This window comes from Cydia splendana, chromosome 3, assembly GCF_910591565.1.
Source record: "Cydia splendana chromosome 3, ilCydSple1.2, whole genome shotgun sequence".
NCBI classification, from domain to species: domain Eukaryota; kingdom Metazoa; phylum Arthropoda; class Insecta; order Lepidoptera; family Tortricidae; genus Cydia; species Cydia splendana.
In genome coordinates this window covers 20,552,799-20,571,947 of record NC_085962.1, presented here as the reverse complement: position 1 = coordinate 20,571,947, position 19,149 = coordinate 20,552,799, and the positions used below count along the sequence as shown (strand labels likewise).

At 37.2% G+C, this 19,149-nt stretch overlaps 1 protein-coding gene across 2 annotated transcripts in view; it reads right to left on the bottom strand.

Annotated features, from left to right (window-relative positions):
* The window catches only part of LOC134806891 (ras-related and estrogen-regulated growth inhibitor-like), a 42,710-nt gene extending 24,115 nt beyond the window's left edge, over positions 1-18,595 (bottom strand). The window contains exons 1-2 of one of the 2 annotated variants that reach the window (XM_063780313.1): positions 18,213-18,595; positions 16,758-16,928 (exon numbers count right to left, since the gene is read on the bottom strand). In XM_063780313.1, coding sequence (XP_063636383.1) covers positions 16,758-16,863 — 106 coding nt within the window. In that variant the 5' untranslated portion in view covers positions 16,864-16,928; positions 18,213-18,595. The remainder of the gene's footprint in view (positions 1-16,757; positions 16,929-18,212) is intronic. The other variant, XM_063780314.1, reaches the window with a different exon arrangement.
* Between the last annotated feature and the right edge of the window lie 554 nt (positions 18,596-19,149).

Genomic DNA, 19,149 nt, shown 5'->3' with positions numbered 1-19,149 from the left:
GCCGGACAGCATGCTAGGCGGGCTCTCACTATAGGTACATAAATATAGATTATTTCATCTATGCGCGCCTAACGGGCGCATCGAACAGTCAGCGTCAATAGTCTATTCGAGATCCTGAAAACGGTGAAAAATAGAGATACTACTCCTAAAAATACGTGTGATACCTCATTAGATTCGTCATGATACCTAGAAAAATGTATTCGAAGCGCGTATTAGCACACAGAAAATATCAGAAGTTATAAACAAAAAAATGGGGTAAAAGTAGATATTTTTTATTTCCCCAAAATTCAAAAATTCATTTCCCCAATAGTATTAATAGTTCATTTCAAAAAGTATTAATATTTAAGAAACCAAAATTAATATTATAAAAGAGGAGGATATTTCCAATAAAACATTCCATACTTGCAGAACTGTATCTCCAATATCTCCATTATTTATACTTTTTATTCAACGCTGAACACAACCCTCCGCGCCTCATTTTAGGGCTTCGCGCGTGGCGTGAAAAAGCGATTACGTAACATTAAATATAATTTTAAAGGTATTAAATATTCATTGAAATTTTTTAAAAAACTATAGTGTATTTAAAACATGTCAACAAATGTACTACTTGTAGAAATTTATCTTAAAGTTATTTTTTCAACAAGTTAGGCAATTGTTAATTAACAAAATTTTCTCAAACTTCCTTCTTTATTAAAAACGAAAAAAAAATTATAAACAACTATTGTAAAATTTTGTCACTTTTTGAGCCCTTCTCGTATACATGCTTAATAAGATCACGATATAAAAGTTCTGAAAAAAATAATAGTTTGGTTATAATATTGTTTTATATTTTTCAATTTTACCTTGATTTTTCGTTTTCTATGTTATTCTAAAACTTATTTTATTAAAACTTTTATAATGTGATCTTATTAAGCATGTATATAAAAAGGGCTCTAAAGAGCGACATAATTTTACGATAGTTATTTATACATTTTTTTTCGTTTTCAATAAAGAAGGACGTTCGAGAAAATTTTGTTAATTAATAATTGCCTAACTTGTTGAAAAAATAACTTTAAGATATATTTCTTACATTTGTTGACATGCTTTAAATACACCATATATTTTTTAAATTTATCAATGAATATTTAATACCTTTATAATTATATTTAATGTTAGGTAATCGCTTTTTCACGCAACGCGCGTTTTCCGAAAATGAGGCGCGGAGGGCTGTGTTCAGCGTTGAATATAAAATATAAATAATGGAGATACAGTTCTGCAAGTATAGAATGTTTTATTGGAAATATCCTCCTCTTTTATAATATTAATTTTGGTTTCTTAAGTATTAATACTTTTTGAGATATTGGGGAAATAAAAAATAACTACTTTTCCCCCCCCTTTTTTTTGTTTGATATTTTTTGTGTGCTAATACACGCTTCGAATACATTTTTCTAGGCACCATGACGAATCTAATGAGGTATCACACGTATTTTTAGGAGTAGTATCTCTATTTTTCACCGCTTTCAGGATCTCGAACAGACTACAACAGTAGCGGATGAAACAACGCACCAAAAGTCAGTCAAAAGTATCAGCCATCCTGCAGGCGTATTATGGATGGCTTTATAACCACGGTTATGCCACACCGCCATGGCTTTGGCCACGTGATAGAATAACTAACACTTTTTAACACCGCGGGATAGAAAGTCACGAACACCATTCCATCACGCTGTCACCCCATATAACCATTCCAGTCGCAGAATCACAAAGTGGTAACTAAATGTCAGATGTGTCGTAACAGAGTCCACACAATGTGTCTAGAATTGTTTCGAAACAAAGTGTCGTCGCCGTGTCTACACTTTTCCGTAACAAGGTGTCGACACATTTGTGTGCACTTTGCGTGCGGTTTGCGACTAAATCTGACAGCAAATTTGTGACAGCAAATGTCAATATAAAATACCTCTTGAAAACCAAGGTTTGTCAAACTACTATTAGTGTCTCGTGTGCTCGTAATTCTAGTAAGTCATCATGGGCAATGCAAATGATAATAATCGTCCGAAACCATATAAACACCCAACAACCGTCAACCTTTTACAGAAAAGTTTTTAAAGAAATGCAATAAGCTACTTAGGTCAGGCAACGAATGCTCCAAAAGTTGTAGAGGGAAATGCTCGGAACACAATTTTTATTTTTGACTCCGTAACTCGGTTTGACAAGTTAGGAGGTGAACATATCAAAAGTCCCCGGCCGTAGCCCTTGAGCGGGGGGGAGAGAGGGGGCTTTGAAGGTCCCATTTTCCGGTTTTTCGATTATATCTCGGAAACTACCCAAGTAGCATTGCAAGCTGTATATAAGCTGTATTAAAGTTTATTTGTATACTATAAGCTGTTCAGTTAGGCTGTACAAAGGCTGTATAAGCGCTTATACAGCCCTTATAAGTAAAAAAAGGGCCCAAATTATACAGCCTTTGGCGTTATTAGAGCTGTAGAGTAGCTGTATAAGCAATACATAAGCTGCATAATAGCTGCATTACAGCTATATTTCGGTGTAACAGGAAACCTTAACACTACAGATAATCTCTTATAAGTACGATATAAGAATATAAGTTTTAAATTAGTTATAAGAAAGAATTACAAGAGAATAATAATCATTTAAGAAACTAAAATGTCTTAATCTTGTTCATTCGTAATATAGTAATGGCGACAATAAAGTGTTATAGTGGATGGTAAAAGTAAAAGTAAATATTATACAGGCCTTGAATGGAATTTTACATTATTGGTAAGTGCGGATTATTATTTATTGTGAACCTGTGTATCTTTTCTGGCAAAATATTTACGCGCCTGCAAAATAACAAAGAGAAACCATAAGGAAAATATCAAAAATCGGTAAAGTTACTGTTTGATTTTAAGGTTAGAGTATCAAAAATATTTATAAATATTAATTCTAAGGCTAAACAATTTATTTTAGCTGGTAATCATAACACGGCGTTAGTCTGCTAAATATTTGCAAGTATTTCTTTAATTATATTTACAAATACGGTTTTTAATTTCTTGTAAAATGGCGACAATTTTTAAACAGCCTACAGGATAGTTGGAGAGCATTATAATCTTAGTAGCTGTGCTGTGTAATAATTAGAGTGTCTTTTACAGCTTTTGTAATTAAAACAGCTTTATAATAGAATATTTGTATTCGTTTGGCTGTATTTCGGTTCTCCGTACATAAGTTATAATTATCTTTAGAGATCCGTATAACAAATAAAAAACCTGTACTGTAACTGTCATTCATTAAAAACATTCGTAAAAACTAAAAAAACTAAAACTAGTGCCTACGTCAAATCATGGGATTAGTTGTCAAGCGGACCCCAGGCTCTCATGAGCCGTGGCGAAATGCCGGGATAACGCGAGGAAGAAGAAGACTGTAACTGTCATATATTCCTTTAGTTTTATAATACACTTATTTTCAGAAATCATTACACTACTATACTTATACGAGTGTAAAATTACGCCAAAAGATTGTTATAAGCGACTCTATCAGTAATACAGAAAAAAGCTGTACTATAGCTGCCATTTATTCATTTGGTTTTATAATACCCTTACAGACAGAAGTTATACAACTACTATTCTTATAGGAGAGTAAGATTACGCCATAAGAAATAGCTTTAAAACGGGGTTGACAGATACATTTGTACAGCTACAAGTGCCAAGTGATACTACATTACAGCCTGTATACAGCTTTTACGATAAAATTAGCTTGTAGTGTTTCATAACACTTAATGTTTTAAAACGGAGTTGACAGATACTTTTGTACAGCTAAAAGTGCCAAGTGTTACTACAATACAGCCTGTATACAGCTTTTACGATAGAATTAGCTTGTAGTCTCTCACAACACTTTTAGTTTTATAGTAGATTTTTTATATTCTGATAAAGCACCCCATGCTTCCGCAGAATCCTTTATAATGATTTTATACAGCTTGAGCTGTATAATGTCTATAAAGTACCTTTTATACAGCTTAAATCTTTTCTGATACTCTTATACGTCCCTTAAATCACTCTAAGTTCTTAATTGGCTGCTATATTGATGTTGCCGACACTTCCATGCTACTTGGGTATGCATCTCAGCGACATGGCCACTTATACAAAATGAAAGTTAATTTAATTTGTTACAAGTTTATTCCGTCAATTTTTTCGATATGTTGAATAGTTTTTGAGATATCCGCTCTTGAAAGTTTATTTAGGGCTCTCAATTTTATCTTGATATATCTTTATCAGTGAAGGTGCTAGGCCGTGTTTGGTATCGTTTTCGTATAAATCTGGGGTGCTGAATCCATTTAAGGTATCACATTGACACCATTCCACAAAAAGAAAAAAAATATTTTTAGGGTTCCGTACCTCAAAAGGAAAAAACGGAACCCTTATAGGATCACTCGTGCGTCTGTATGTATGTCCGTCTGAATACACAAAATAGTTCTTTACCTATAGATGACAGGAAAACCTATTAGAAATGTGCAGTCAAGCGCGAGTCGGACTTAATGTACGGAACCCTTAATACGCGAGTCCGACTCGCACTTGGCCGGTTTTTTTGAAACTCCTCTTGACGCTTAACCGCTGAACCGATTTCGTTGAAATTTGGTATAGAGATAGTTTGCGTCCCGGAACAGGACACAGGATAGATCTTATAACCAAAATCATCTTTTGAAGGTGTGAAAAATGGCGTGGAAATTTGTACGGGAAATCAATAACCGCTGAACCGATTTATATGAAATTTGGGATGGTCTACATCTTTGATTTAGTTAAAAATGATAAAAAAACATGACTTCAAACCTAAACTTAAACAGTATTAACTTCAAGAAGTCAATTCTGAATTCCCCCCTACACCTCATTTCACACCTTTAAAGGATGATTTTTGAGATAACTTATTATGTCCTGTCTCGGGAATCAAAATATATGTGTACCAAATTTAAATTAAAACTGTTCAGCAGTTTAAGCGTGAAGAGGAGTTTAAAAGAAAGTATTTTAATAAGTTTATATGTTTTTACTTCGGAATGGTGTCAATGTGATACCTTAACTAAATTTGGTACTGCGAATTTATACGAAAACGATACCAAACATGGCCTCGTAGCTTTACTGTTGTAGAAGTCAAAATAAAATTGAGAGCCCTAAATTCTTATTACTTGGCCAAACTTGTGTAGAAGGAAAAGGTAAAATAAAAGTCTTCGGCAGGAATATAAGACACAAATATATATATTTTTTGCGTTACTATTTCAATCATCAAATATAAACATACCTTGATTATATTATTCTAGTGAGATCCTCATAGATAAACAAAAACATTTACTTAAAAAATTACAAGGTCGAAATGTCACGGAACTTGTGAGAGTAATATGTATGTGAAAAATAAAAACTTTTATGACAAAAAAATCTGGACACAATTTAAGAATCACCCAATTGCGTCGAGGAATCATCTGTATTTTTGCTTGTTTCATTACCTCCTCGCTTCTTTTTTGTCCTTTGTATTCTGTAGCAATTTGTTAGATCTGAAAATAAAGATAACTTGCGTCGTCACGGATGTCGATTTATAGGTTTTAGGAAGTGCCGATTTCGAAAATGATGACCAGTTTGGAATCCAAGATAACTGCCGTGCACTTTGTCATAAAAGTCGTCATGGATATCGTTTTATAGGTTTAAGGGAGTGCAGAATTCGAAAATGATGACCATTTTGGATTCCAAGATGTCTGCCGTGCACTTTGTCATATGACCCGTCATGGATGTTGATTTATAGGTGTTAGGAAGAGTAGAATTCGAAAATGATGACCATGACCAACGTGCACGGCAGACATCTTAGATTCTAAAACGATCATAATTTTCGAATTCTCCACTCCCTAATACCTATAAATCGAGATCCATGACGACTTTTATGACAAAGTGTACGGTAGACATCTTGGTTTCCAAAATGGTAATCATTTTCGAATTCTGCACACCCTAAAACCTATACATATAGTAGTTCGCCCCGAACTGTGAACTCGCGGTTCGCCAAACAGATCAATTGAATGCAGTGCTACTTAGTCTGAGATGGGCATTTCGTAATTGATTCCTGATTCCACGATTACTTGAAATTACTTTGTAATCTGATTACCGATTCCTAGATTACTTTGTAATCTAACAATACCGAATTACTAAGTACAATTCCATTTGAGGAATCAGGAATCAATTTTTCGAATACTACAATTACTAGTAATAGAAATCAATGTCGATTCTTCATTAGGTACAGGAATATATATTACTTGATTCCTTTCAGATTACATTTCGTACTACTACATAAGTACTATCAAAAGTACATTTCGATAGTAGATATAGATGTTGTTGACTTACTAGAATGCATCTACCGATACCTTATTTGAAACAGGTGTGCAGATTTCGAAATTGATGACCATGACCAATAAAACGACATCCATGACAACTTTTAACATAGTGCATGGCGGCCATCTTGGATTCCAAAATAGTTATTATTTTCGAAATCTGCGCTCCCTAAAACCTATAAAACGACATCCATGACGACTTTTATGACATACTGCATGGCCGCCATCTGGGAATCCAAAATGGTCATCATTTTCTAAATCTGCGCCCCCCAAAACCTATAAAACGACACCCATGAAGACTTTTATGACATAGTGCATGGCCGCCATTTTGGATTTCAAAATGGTCATCATTTTCTAAATCGGGGCCCCCTAAAACCTATAAAACGACATCCGTGACGACTTTTATGACATAGTGCATGGCCGCCATCTTGGAATCCAAAATGGTCATCATTTTCGAAATCTGCGCCCCCTAAAACCTATAAAACGACACCCATGACGACTTTTATGACATAGTGCATGGCCGCCATTTTGGAATCCAAAATGGTTATCATTTTCTAAATCTGCGCCCCCAACACCTATAAAACGACACCCATGACGACTTTTATGACATAGTGCATGGCCGCCATTTTGGATTTCAAAATGGTCATCATTTTCTAAATCGGGGCCCCCTAAAACCTATAAAACGACATCCATGACGACTTTTATGACATAGTGCATGGCCGCCATCTTGGAATCCAAAATGGTCATCATTTTCGAAATCTGCGCCCCCTAAAACCTATAAAACGACACCCATGACGACTTTTATGGCATAGTGCATGGCCGCCATTTTGGATTCCAAAATGGTCATCATTTTCAAAATTGGGGCCCCCTAAAACGTATAAAACGACATCCATGACGACTTTTATGACACAGTGCATGGCCGCCATTTCGGATTCCAAAATGGTCATTATTTTCGAAATCGGCACTCCCTAAAACCTATATATCGACACCCATCTCGACTTTTATGACAAAGTGTTTTGCTACCATCTGCATGCAAGACATTTCTATTATTTTTACGTACAAAAATGGACCCCTGTCAACTTTCATCGAGATTTAATCGATAATTTATTCGATTAATATTCAGATTAATTCAATTTTAATCTACTAAACTAATCGCGATTAAAATTTGAGAATTAACTTTTTTTATTCCATTAATTAGTCGAATAAACAGTTAATCGATTAATGCCCATCTCTGACCACGGCATTTTTACACTTTGAGAATATCTGAAAACAAATCAAAACAAGGAGCCATTTTGCAAATCCAGTAACATACCAGTAACTTTGTTATTACTTTTGACAGCGCGTGTCATGTGTCAACACAGAGTCGACACAAAGTCGAAACATTGCAACTACTTTGTGACTGCAATATTTCTCAGCCTTAAACCATATTTATACATCATAATTAACAAGTTTCGTAGTATGTAAAGCGTTATTTCTGTTATTTAAGTATAGTATACGCATCGAAGTACTAAAAATGCTTCAAATAATATAGTTATGAACACAGGCACTGAGAAGTAAACAATTTCATTTCCGGCTAAACTAAAACAATGTGGTGGCGCGTTGATTATATTACACTTAGTTTATCAAATCACTCGAGCAGTTTAATTCCCCATAATAATTTAAGTCCTATTGTAATATAAATGCAAACAATATATCATTACGTCTTGTAATCCGTTTTAGAGATGGCGTATTAATGTCACTTATTTTTATTTAAGTATTTTTCCATCTGACAGTTTCCATTTGACAGGAACAAAATGAACGAATGAAGGAATGATTTTGGCATAAAGTAGTCGCAAACTCGAAACAATGTGTGCACACGGCGACCACACTTTATGTCACTTTGTGTCATGTGTCGACCCTTCCCCATTTCTGGTAACTGTGTCGACACGGCGACGACTCTGCGACTGGAATTGTGACCGAAACAGACGGTGTCGACACAAGATGTGTCAACACCGCGTCGTAACGGCGACTGGAAATGGTTGTATGGGACGTAGATAAGAACGACCATTACATCGGTATTGGATATTTTTGCCAAATACGCATACATCTCTACAGTTCGCGCGAACGGCAAAAGTATATTTTACATTCTAATTGTTCTATATATCTCTTTTTGATAAGCTATTTGAGGATGTTAGATACTTTTGACGTACGTATAGTCTGATCCGCTACTTTTGATGCTGGCTTAATACATCAACACAACCCGCGGGGTTGACGCCAACATAAACGTTTTTAATTAATGTTGACACTTTTATTTCTAGCAACCATATGAAATACTTATCAGTCTCAATTAAAATTATTGTCAAGTGGATCTCTCTCGGAAATCTCTATCGAGGAATGTCATGAATCCCGAAAACCGATTGGTATTGACCAATATTTTACTGCCTTTCGATAACTCAAATGGCAAATATATCAGGCGGCTTAGCACGGTCGCGTTTTTATCCCTTGTCACCATGCCTGTCACGTTCTAACAAGTATGTAAGTGCGAAAGGGACGCGCATAGTGATAGTCGATAAAAATGGAACCGTGCTGAGCCCGCAGGACACATTCTTATTACATACGTACTTATTTCCTACAAAATAATATTCAACAAAAAATACACTGGGTTCCTGTTTCATGGCATAGGTATTAGTTTATTATCACACTACACACGAGAACTGAATACAAAACAAAGACTACAAAGAGCTTCGTCCTAATGATATGCTACACAAACGTACCAAGTGCTTAAAAAAAGTTATCTGTAGTAATTAGTACGTTCGTGCTCAAATAATAGAGTCGTAATTTCTTTGACTAAAATAATACCATTATTATTACACAAGAGAAACGGCAGCTTCTAGAGCCTATGCCAAAGTCAGTTAGAGGTGGAGAATTGTCAACAAAATTAATTACACATTATTAGCAAGAAAAAGGGATGTACTCACTGTACCTCCCCCCTAACTTACTTAACTACCTAACCTACCTTAATATAACATTCCCTTTCGATTTACCCTTAAAATATGGCCATGTGATCGTCTAGCTAGTGGTTAGGACCCCTTGAAGTGAACCGCGGTAACCTCAAATTCTTTAATGAGTATCAGCTAAATTTTGGACTCTGACTTTATTTATTATTACCTAGATTTTGAGAACAGATATTTATGGTAATAAATATAATTATTTATGGAAGTAAGAAATAACCTAAAGAAAATTATTCAGAGAAATAGAAAATTATTCAGAATTTATTAGTGCAACGTAAATGATGGTGTAAATTTACTATGATGTATTTAAGTATTACAGCATATATGATGATATAAATATATAAAAATGTTGTTGGTAAAATCCTGCCACACCTATTAAGCTTCCGGGATAACATAGAAGCAGCACTCCTGAGATAAGCTCTTTTACACCCTAGCATATCAAGGTTAATTATAATTAACTATCATCTTCTAAACGATGTGTGATTTAATCACACGTGCTGCTCCGTACGCCCGATGCAGGTCTGGAAGCTCTTAGTCCGATTTGCAAGTATTAATCGGAACACCTACCCTACCAGTTTAGCCAGAAGGACTATGACCAACACTTCGTAACCTAAACGCACCTAGATGATGATGAAAAGAAGTGTCAAAGTATCCATCAATCATCATAATTACTTATCTTTTTTATATTCAAAAGCTAGGGATGCTAATCCCATAGTCCCATTCCCCAAAGCTGATAATCTAGACAGAATTCCTAGTTCTCTAGATGTATAAACGAAGCACCGAGTTTATTTGTTAACTATTATGTTTAGTAGAGGTCGAAATTGAGTATTCACTCAATAAATCCTTTGTACTGCTCTTGCCTGACAAAGTTTCCCTAAAGCAAACCGTTCTTCAATCCCAGAATAGTCTGCGTTCCTAAATCCAGATTGATAATTAAGAGATTATGTTGTAAATACCTGATTTTATTACTCAGTACCTCGTTCCTACACCAGACAACCAGAAATGAAAAGTAGAAATAAAATTTTATAGAAGCATTAATTCTTTCCCCATATAAATTAGAAATTAGGAAGATTTAGGCAGTTGAACCTTTACCTTTTAAACACGCATATTTTAGGATAAAGAAACCATATTTTTAAACCCTTAAAGAGAAATATATATCAACCATATCAATTTTATAGACCCTAACTAAAAAGAACATTAATAGACAACAAAAGAGTGTGTGATTCTACCCTAATCCTACCCTTTGTCCCTAATCTAGTACATTCAAAGCATAGTTCGTTCTTACCATCGACCTAATGCTTTGTAATATACGCAAGTGTGGTCCCTACCAGAAGCTGTAAAGTTCGGCAGGCGAAACCGAGAAGGCAACCTACAGGCCAGTGTATTTGACTCCCTCCTTATCGCCCGCGGGCATGGTGGATAAGAATAAGTCGCCCTATTCCGTGTATATAAGTGGACCAGTACCCTAGCACATACACGCACTAATTACGAGGGAAACTCTGCCGCAACAAAGACTAAGTGTAATATCAGTCACGACAGAAGTCTGTCCCCACAACCAGCACTAGCATGAACCGGAGCACCGAAATATATAAATAAATTTAATAGGAGACCTAGTCTCAATTACTGTCGACTTCAGTGGGCAGGATTTACACCCAATGTCGCGCACGTGACGTCCCCACATCCGTCTAAACAGCTGGGCCTTGAGACTAGTGAGATAATTCGTCTCTTATGTTGATATAAAAGAGACGCCAAGTCCTCTCAAACTTGGAGCAATAGACTCCTAACCATCCAATCCTTTGGCACCGTTAGGCGGAGTGAATGGTTAGCTGGACAAACTGTCAGTCCAAACAATGATCTGGCTTTTAAAATAGCAAAAATACCCCATAGAAAAACACTAAAATAACTAAGTTATCACTAAATTAAACTAACTCAACAGAAAAGTGAAATTCCCTTAAACACTGTCATCTATATTTAACGTTACGAGAATTTCTTCCCGCAAAACCAAACACAGACACTATTCCTAGCCCCGGCTATGCATTGACATTGTCCCTGCATAACATGACGGCACTTAGAACACACAGCGTAGAGAAAACTTCACAATAACTAAAAACCCACACATGGCAGTAAAGAATCTCCACAACAGTCTAAACTTAGCGTTACGACGATTAAAATCCCCGCAAAACCAAGCACAGACACAAATTCTAAGTTTAAATTCACTAGGATAATTCCAAGTAAAAACAAACAGAAAATGTCGCGGAGAAACTTCACTTCCCCGCACTACGTTACACCCGAAAACCAGAGTCACTGCTAGCCCGGTCGAAGAATGAATGAATCCCCACCGCTCCGCACCGGCCTTTTATACCTTTTTACTATGGCGACATAACGGCGACATAACGGCGACATATTGGCGACATAACGGCGACTTAATGGCGACATAACGGCGACATAATAGCGACATAACGGCGACATAATAGCGACATAACGGCGACATATTAGCGACATAACGGCGACATATTGGCGACATAATAGCGACATAACGGCGACATATTGGCGACATATTGGCGACATAATAGCGACATAACGGCGACATAATAGCGACATAACGGCGACATAATAGCGACATAACGGCGACATATTGGCGACATAATAGCGACATAACGGCGACATAACAGCGACATATTGGCGACATAACGGCGACATATTGGCGACATAATAGCGACATAACGGCGACATATTGGCGACATAATAGCGACATTACCTAGAAAGCTTTATGGCGACATAACGGCGACATAACAGCGACATATTGGCGACATAACGGCGACATATTGGCGACATAACGGAGACATAATAGCGACATAACGGCGACATAATAGCGACATAACGGCGACATATTGGCGACATAACGGCGACATATTGGCGACATAATAGCGACATTACCTAGAAAGACTTAATGGCGACATAACGGCGACATAACAGCGACATATTGGCGACATGAATCAAAACAAAGACAACTGGCGACATAACAGCGACATAATAGCGACATATTGGCGACATATTGGCGACATAATAGCGACACAATGGCGACATAACGGCGACATAACGGCGACCTAACGGCGACATAACGGCGACATATTGGCGACATAATAGCGACATTACCTAGAAAGACTTAATGGCGACATAACGGCGACATAACAGCGACATATTGGCGACATGAATCAAAACAAAGACAACTGGCGACATAACAGCGACATAATAGCGACATATTGGCGACATATTGGCGACATAATAGCGACATAATGGCGACATAACGGCGACCTAACGGCGACATAATAGCGACATAACGGCGACATTACGGCGACATATTGGCGACATAATGGCGACATAACGGCGACATACTGGCGACATATTGGCGACATAATGGCGACATAACGGCGACATAATAACGACAACGGGGACGTAACGGCGACACAACGGCGACATATTAGCGACATAATAGCGACATAACGGCGACATAATAGCGACATAACGGCGACGTAACGGCGACACAACGGCGACATATTAGCGACATAATAGCGACATAACGGCGACATAATAGCGACATAACGGCGACGTAACGGCGACACAACGGCGACATATTAGCGACATAATAGCGACATAACGGCGACATATCGGCGACATATTGGCGACATAATAGTGACATAACAGCGACATAATAGCGACATAACGGCGACATAATAGCATAAACATTATTCCAAAAGTACCAGGATGGCAGAATTGCAGAAGAGGTCGTTTGCCTCGGGCGGGTAACCGACAACAGGTGTCTTATTGAGACAAACGTTTACCAAAAGTACCAGGATACCAGAACTGAGGAAGATGTCATTAACCTCGTGGCGTGTAACAAGGTTTGATTCAAGAAGAAAGATCATAAGTTCCAGGTTGTTTACTAAACCATATGTCCTAAATATTAAGGTTCACTATTGCTTACTTCAGAATATAAATCATGTCCTTTTTACTCACGCAGTTTAGAGAAAGACGGAGCTATTTTTAATGACATCTACGCACACATTCATAGGCAATAGTCGAGTAGTCAGTTGGAGTAGACTAAATTATGATAAAAGGGAACGTTCGAAAACTCATCACGTACGAATTTGTAAGCATTATTTTTCTTTGAGATATTTTTTAGTTTACTTCTGAAAAACGTTCCTGTATTTAAGTTTTTTTATGTTTATTAGTATCTAATATATTATTTAAGACATCCGGAATATAGAGAATTAATTATTTTAATATTTTTATTTATCTTATGAATTTTTAGATTTTATGTTTCGAAATTGTACTAGAGCATCAGCGTAACGGAACGTCGAGCTGTCTTCATCAGTTTTATTGTCAACGTCAATACCAATTTGTTGTTGATTATTTCCTGAGGGTTTATTTTGTTTATTTCTAAGTTAAAATAGAGAATAAAAAAAAAGAAAGACACGTGATAAGTATTATGGATTACCATGGAATTGCTTCAAGTTTCAATTGTTAGAATATTCGATGGAATCATGAATGAAATATGCGACTGAAGAGGTCTTTAGTATTACAAGGTATTCCTTTCTATTTTCTGTGTTTCAATGAAAAATGTGGTTAATACTAGGCAATAGGCATACGACTAGTCACATCACCAAGATGGTGGCAGGAGTCCAATAATACCATTAATGCGACACGTTAAAGGCTGCTATGTTCTTCACAAACCTCTATATATTTGACATTGGCAACTAGGGCTGGTTTTCTCCGAAACATCCCCGGAGATAGGTCTAAAATTACAATTATAGTAGAGGAACCCGTAATAAAAATCACAAAACAGGTAAAAAAAAAGCAAGAATTTGAGTAAAACGCTTTGAAGATTCTTAATTTGTCGTAACTAGCTAGACCGCTAGGCGAGACCAGGTGAAGACAAGAACGCAGTATTTTTTACAAATACGTTCTATTTAAAAGCCAAAGTTTTAAAATAGATATTCTGTCACTATGTAGTACACATTAGGCTACTCGTATTGGCAATCGTTGCAAAACATCAAGAGTGTATCCAATAAGATCACCTAGCCCGTATGATCGTATAGAGTGATTTTGAGTAGGATAACCCAGAAAGTAATATTACCTACTCTGCAAGTGATTCGAAACGACGAACTTATCACGAACGATAAGTAGAGATGCCCCGAATAGTGAATTTGGCCGAATACCGAATACCGAATATTCGGCCCGTCTCTCGGCCGAATAACGAATATTCGGTGACCGAATATTCGGCATGACATGCGAACATTTTGAGTCACAATTATTATGAGAACTGTTTGCCAACAAAGCACAACGTTTGCTAAGATATATTTTTATGTTGTACAGAATTAATGAATGTAGTTAGAGTCAATCAAATCAGACCCATGATAAAAATAAAATATTTTGTAATCAACAAATGCTCAAAAACGTGCCTGCGTATTTAACTATTTTCCAAGAATACATTTTAAATATTAAATATGCCTAGTTTTTGATTATTTTTTTGTTTTTGTGTATTTTTTCTTTTTAGGTAGGTGCAATAGATATTCGGTATTCGGCCGAATAGTAGGCAACATTCGGCCGAATACCGAATATTCGGCAAAGTGGCCGAATAGGCCGAATACCGAATAGTTGCCGAATATTCGTGGCATCTCTAACGATAAGCACGAACACCGGTGATTCTATTAGACTTATATCAAAAGTCATTTAGCCGTCCCAACTTTAGCTAGGGATGTACGTACAGATATGTCCGCCAGATCCGTCATTGTGACTAGCCCCCAGACTGGTAGACTTGTCTGGAGACAAACAAATCCGTTAATGTATTGGTGGGATTAGGCATAGATGTGTCTGACGGAGATCGGATTGCCTCTAGGTCGTAAGAACTATTATATAATCTGTGCTGTAGGTATTTTACCACACAAAAATAATCCATATTTAAGGATAATAAAATATCGGTCACATCACAGCGCTGCTCAAACACGTTGACTCTTGCGGGTGACATAATAGGCTAGGTAAATTTTTACCAACTTACAATGTCGACTACATTTTTGTTAAGTTTAAGCTGGTTTAAGTTTTTGAAACGTTTTGCTCGTATTGCACCTATTGGCAGTGCGAGAATCATTAGTATCAACACCATTGTACGATATGTAGGAACTTGATCTCAAAGTTATCGTGGGCTATCGCGCGTGTAGTGACGTAACGCGCGTGTTTGATTGCCTCTTTTTAAATCCTATTGCCAGGACCTAAGGTAGGTATACAAGTGGCCAATTAATCATCAGAGTATGTATATGTGCAGACAACGAGGCGAGGAAATCTTATTGTGTCATTCGATACAGCCTGTTAGTGACTTACGAACAGGGCCGTCTTAAACTATGCTGGGGCCCCTGGGCACATAAGAATTTGGGGCCCTTTTGGAAAGTAAAGAAAGTTAATTAAACTATCATTTTTCTACTATGATCTTCTATTTATTATGGGTAATCAAATATACTGTCAGTCGTTCAGGGCCCCCTGAGGATGGGGTGCCCTGGGCACGGGCCCCGTGTGCCCTTATGGGAAAGACGGTACTGCTTACGAAATAGTCACACGAGCAGAGTCAGTCAGTAGCTCGTTGTTTACGTTCTGACCATGCGTATTGTACTTTGCCCGCTACTGCTCCAAAGTTATACTGTGTGCTGGTGTCGTGTACAAACTGTAGGTACTTACAATATAGTGAAGTTAAAGGGAAATTAATTTGCTTTTGCCTTATAAATAGGTTGTTTGTGCCACTTATTCCACCACAGTCAAAATTGAACATCATGATTGGACCAAAAATTAAGAAATTTTGATGGCTACCTTTTAACTAATTAATAGTTTTAATTTTGATTACGGATTCATATACTTATTTAGAGAGGCCTTTGGGATTCTCATATAGGTTTCAATTTTCAACATAATCATTCCTAAAATGAAGAAGTTGAAGAAGCTCAAATGGCGGCCTTGTTCCTATTTTGGCTACGGATTTATTAAGCGACCTTTTAGACGCTCAGTTATCATATTTTATCCTGGTCAGACCAATTCTAAAAAAAATTAAGATGGCGAACTCTGTCCATTGTTGCCCCTCGTTTTGTATTAAGTCTTTCCGCAGAGCCTTAGATTAGTGATACCTACTGTTTAATATGACCACCTATAACGCCCAGTTTCCCGAGTGTAGGTACTCGGTATTAACCAGACAACAGTCAACCTACCCCGACGACCTATATACCTACCTAACGCTATAGCCGCGCATACTTTCTTGCAAACGAGTTGACCAGTATAGCAAGATCCCTCATATAGCTTTTGGGCGTTCTAGCTCCATAACCCCTTGATCGACCCTGCTCATTGACGCTTACCAACGCCGACAGTCAACACACCAACTAAGGAAGTCTGTCGATTCTTACCAGATTTCCCGACGCCCGATTGTCCCAGGACCATAATCTTGAAAGGCTTGGGCTTGGGGTACAGCCCAAGCTTAGCCAGCGAAGACTTGGGCGAGGTCGTGCTCATGATTCCGCTTTCTCTCCTCTAATGTGCATTTGCCAAACCCACATCATTTTTCGCTCAGAACATATCTGAAAGCAAGCGGTGATTCATCCAAGTGTTTCTATTTATGTTAGGCGGCCTCATATCGATATCTGCTAATTAAACATTTTCATGATTGCAGATCAATATGGTTAAGTACTCTCGAGAGGATCATGTTTCGGTACGATCTCAAATATTAATAAATCCTCTTACCGCTTTGAAGTACCTAAATTAATGTTTTTGTAATTAAAATCCCTCTCTCATAAGGAAATTGACTGAAGTAGTCGTATCCGACATGCGATATCGGATCGGATAATGTGACAAGTAGTGGGTGGGTCGATATAATTATTAGTAACGTGGTGGTGGTGCCATAACATAAGTCCTACCTACCTATCAACTTTTCTATACAGCTAAAGTAAGGCGACCTAAATACCTACTTGGGGCACATATTGTACCTACGAATTTTTTTTAAACCGACTTCAAGATTTCAAAAGGAGGAGGTTCTCAATTCGGTTGTATTTTTTATGTCAGAACTCCGTCATATCTCTAACGATTTCCAAAATTTATTTTTTGATTGAAACTATATATACTATACCTACTGATTGGCCCCTTTTTTATCAAAATCTAGTCCTGATGATGAGATCCATGAGGAATCGAGGGAACTCCTCAAATGTTATAGGCATAGGTACGTATAGTGATTTTTGTATTTTAATTAACAAGTACCTAACATTTGATGAAATAGAACTGCTGATGATGACCAGCCGGCCTAGCCAAGGTTACAATCGCTATCGCTTCGACAACGAAAAGCATTATGTCTCTCTATCACTCTTCCATATTAACGTGACAGTGACAGTTGCGTTTCGATCGCTACGAAGCGTAAGCGATTGGCATCTTGGCTACGCGGCCTGAACAGAATTCTTCAACGATTTTCACGTTTGTTCTCTTCGTTACGTATTTTGTTAAACAAGCTTAGTTAGCCGAGTCCTGATGATGGATTTGAAGACACTCCTAAAATCTCATAGCGTTTTTTTTATTTTCCTTACAAATCAAGTATTTGTATTTAAATAGTGCGATTAGCCGTGAAATGGAGGAAATCGAACTGCCCATGAAGACCAGAATCTGAAACTCTACAACACAAGTTTTTTTTAAGTTTTGAGGCTGATTGTAATTATTGTTTTGATATGCACAATGGTTGAAAACAATTCAAACAGTTTTGTGAAGTCGGTTTTTTTTCTATTAAAGATTATTAAAACAAAATATGAATAGGCATAACGTATTTCTCAATGTCGTAGCAAAATAACTTACTTTTTTAATAGCAAAATTATTATACATACGTGCTTATCTGCGTTATTTCCTTCAGAGTTTTTTAAGGCGCACAGAAACTCAATTTCAGACTATTTTGATATTTTTTTAGCAATTAACTTTATGCAAATTTATGTAAAAAGTAACTGGAGTATTCCACGAGCTGCGTCGAACAAACAGCTGTTGTCTATTAGGGTTTTTTTTTCATTACAAGTCAGTCAATGTTTATTTAAAAAAAATGGACCTCGCTGTCGGTCTTTAGAGAATTCGCGTTTGCACTAGACAACTTCGTAGAGTATGTAGGTACCTGCGTACTGATTTGTTCTCACTGTGCTAATTGTATAATGCAAAGCGCGTGTTCGCGGGCGTGCGGAGCGGAGCGCCAACGCGGAGTGACTGTATCAACTGATAGCGCCGTAAATCTGCGGTTGTTTACTGCACGTATCCTATACGGGGTGAGTTTGTTTTTGTTAGACGTGGAAACTGTAATTAGTTACGTTCTCCCAACACTTCTTTTTGAAGCAAGATTCTGATTTAATAAATCTGTTATTGGTCTCATATTTATACGAAGCGGTGGTGGCAGAGTGGATATGACGTCCGACTTTCAATCCGGAGGTCGCGGGTTCAAGTCCTGGCTCGTCCCAATGAGTTTTTCGGAACTTATGTACGAAATATCATTTGATAATTACCACTAGCTTTTCGGTGAAGGAAAACATCGTGACGAAACCTGCATACATCTCATACATCTGCGAAGAATTTCAAAGGTGTATGTGAATTGTGAAGTCCCCAATCCGCATTGGGCTATAGTCCCCACGCTAGCCCAGCTAATATAAATATTAGGGGACATCTTCCACAGATCAGCCTAGCCCCAAACAAAGCAAAACTTTTACTATGGGTGCTACTGCTAGGCGACGATAATGTATATCGTCGCCTAGCAGTACTTATATAGATAAATACATACATAAATAG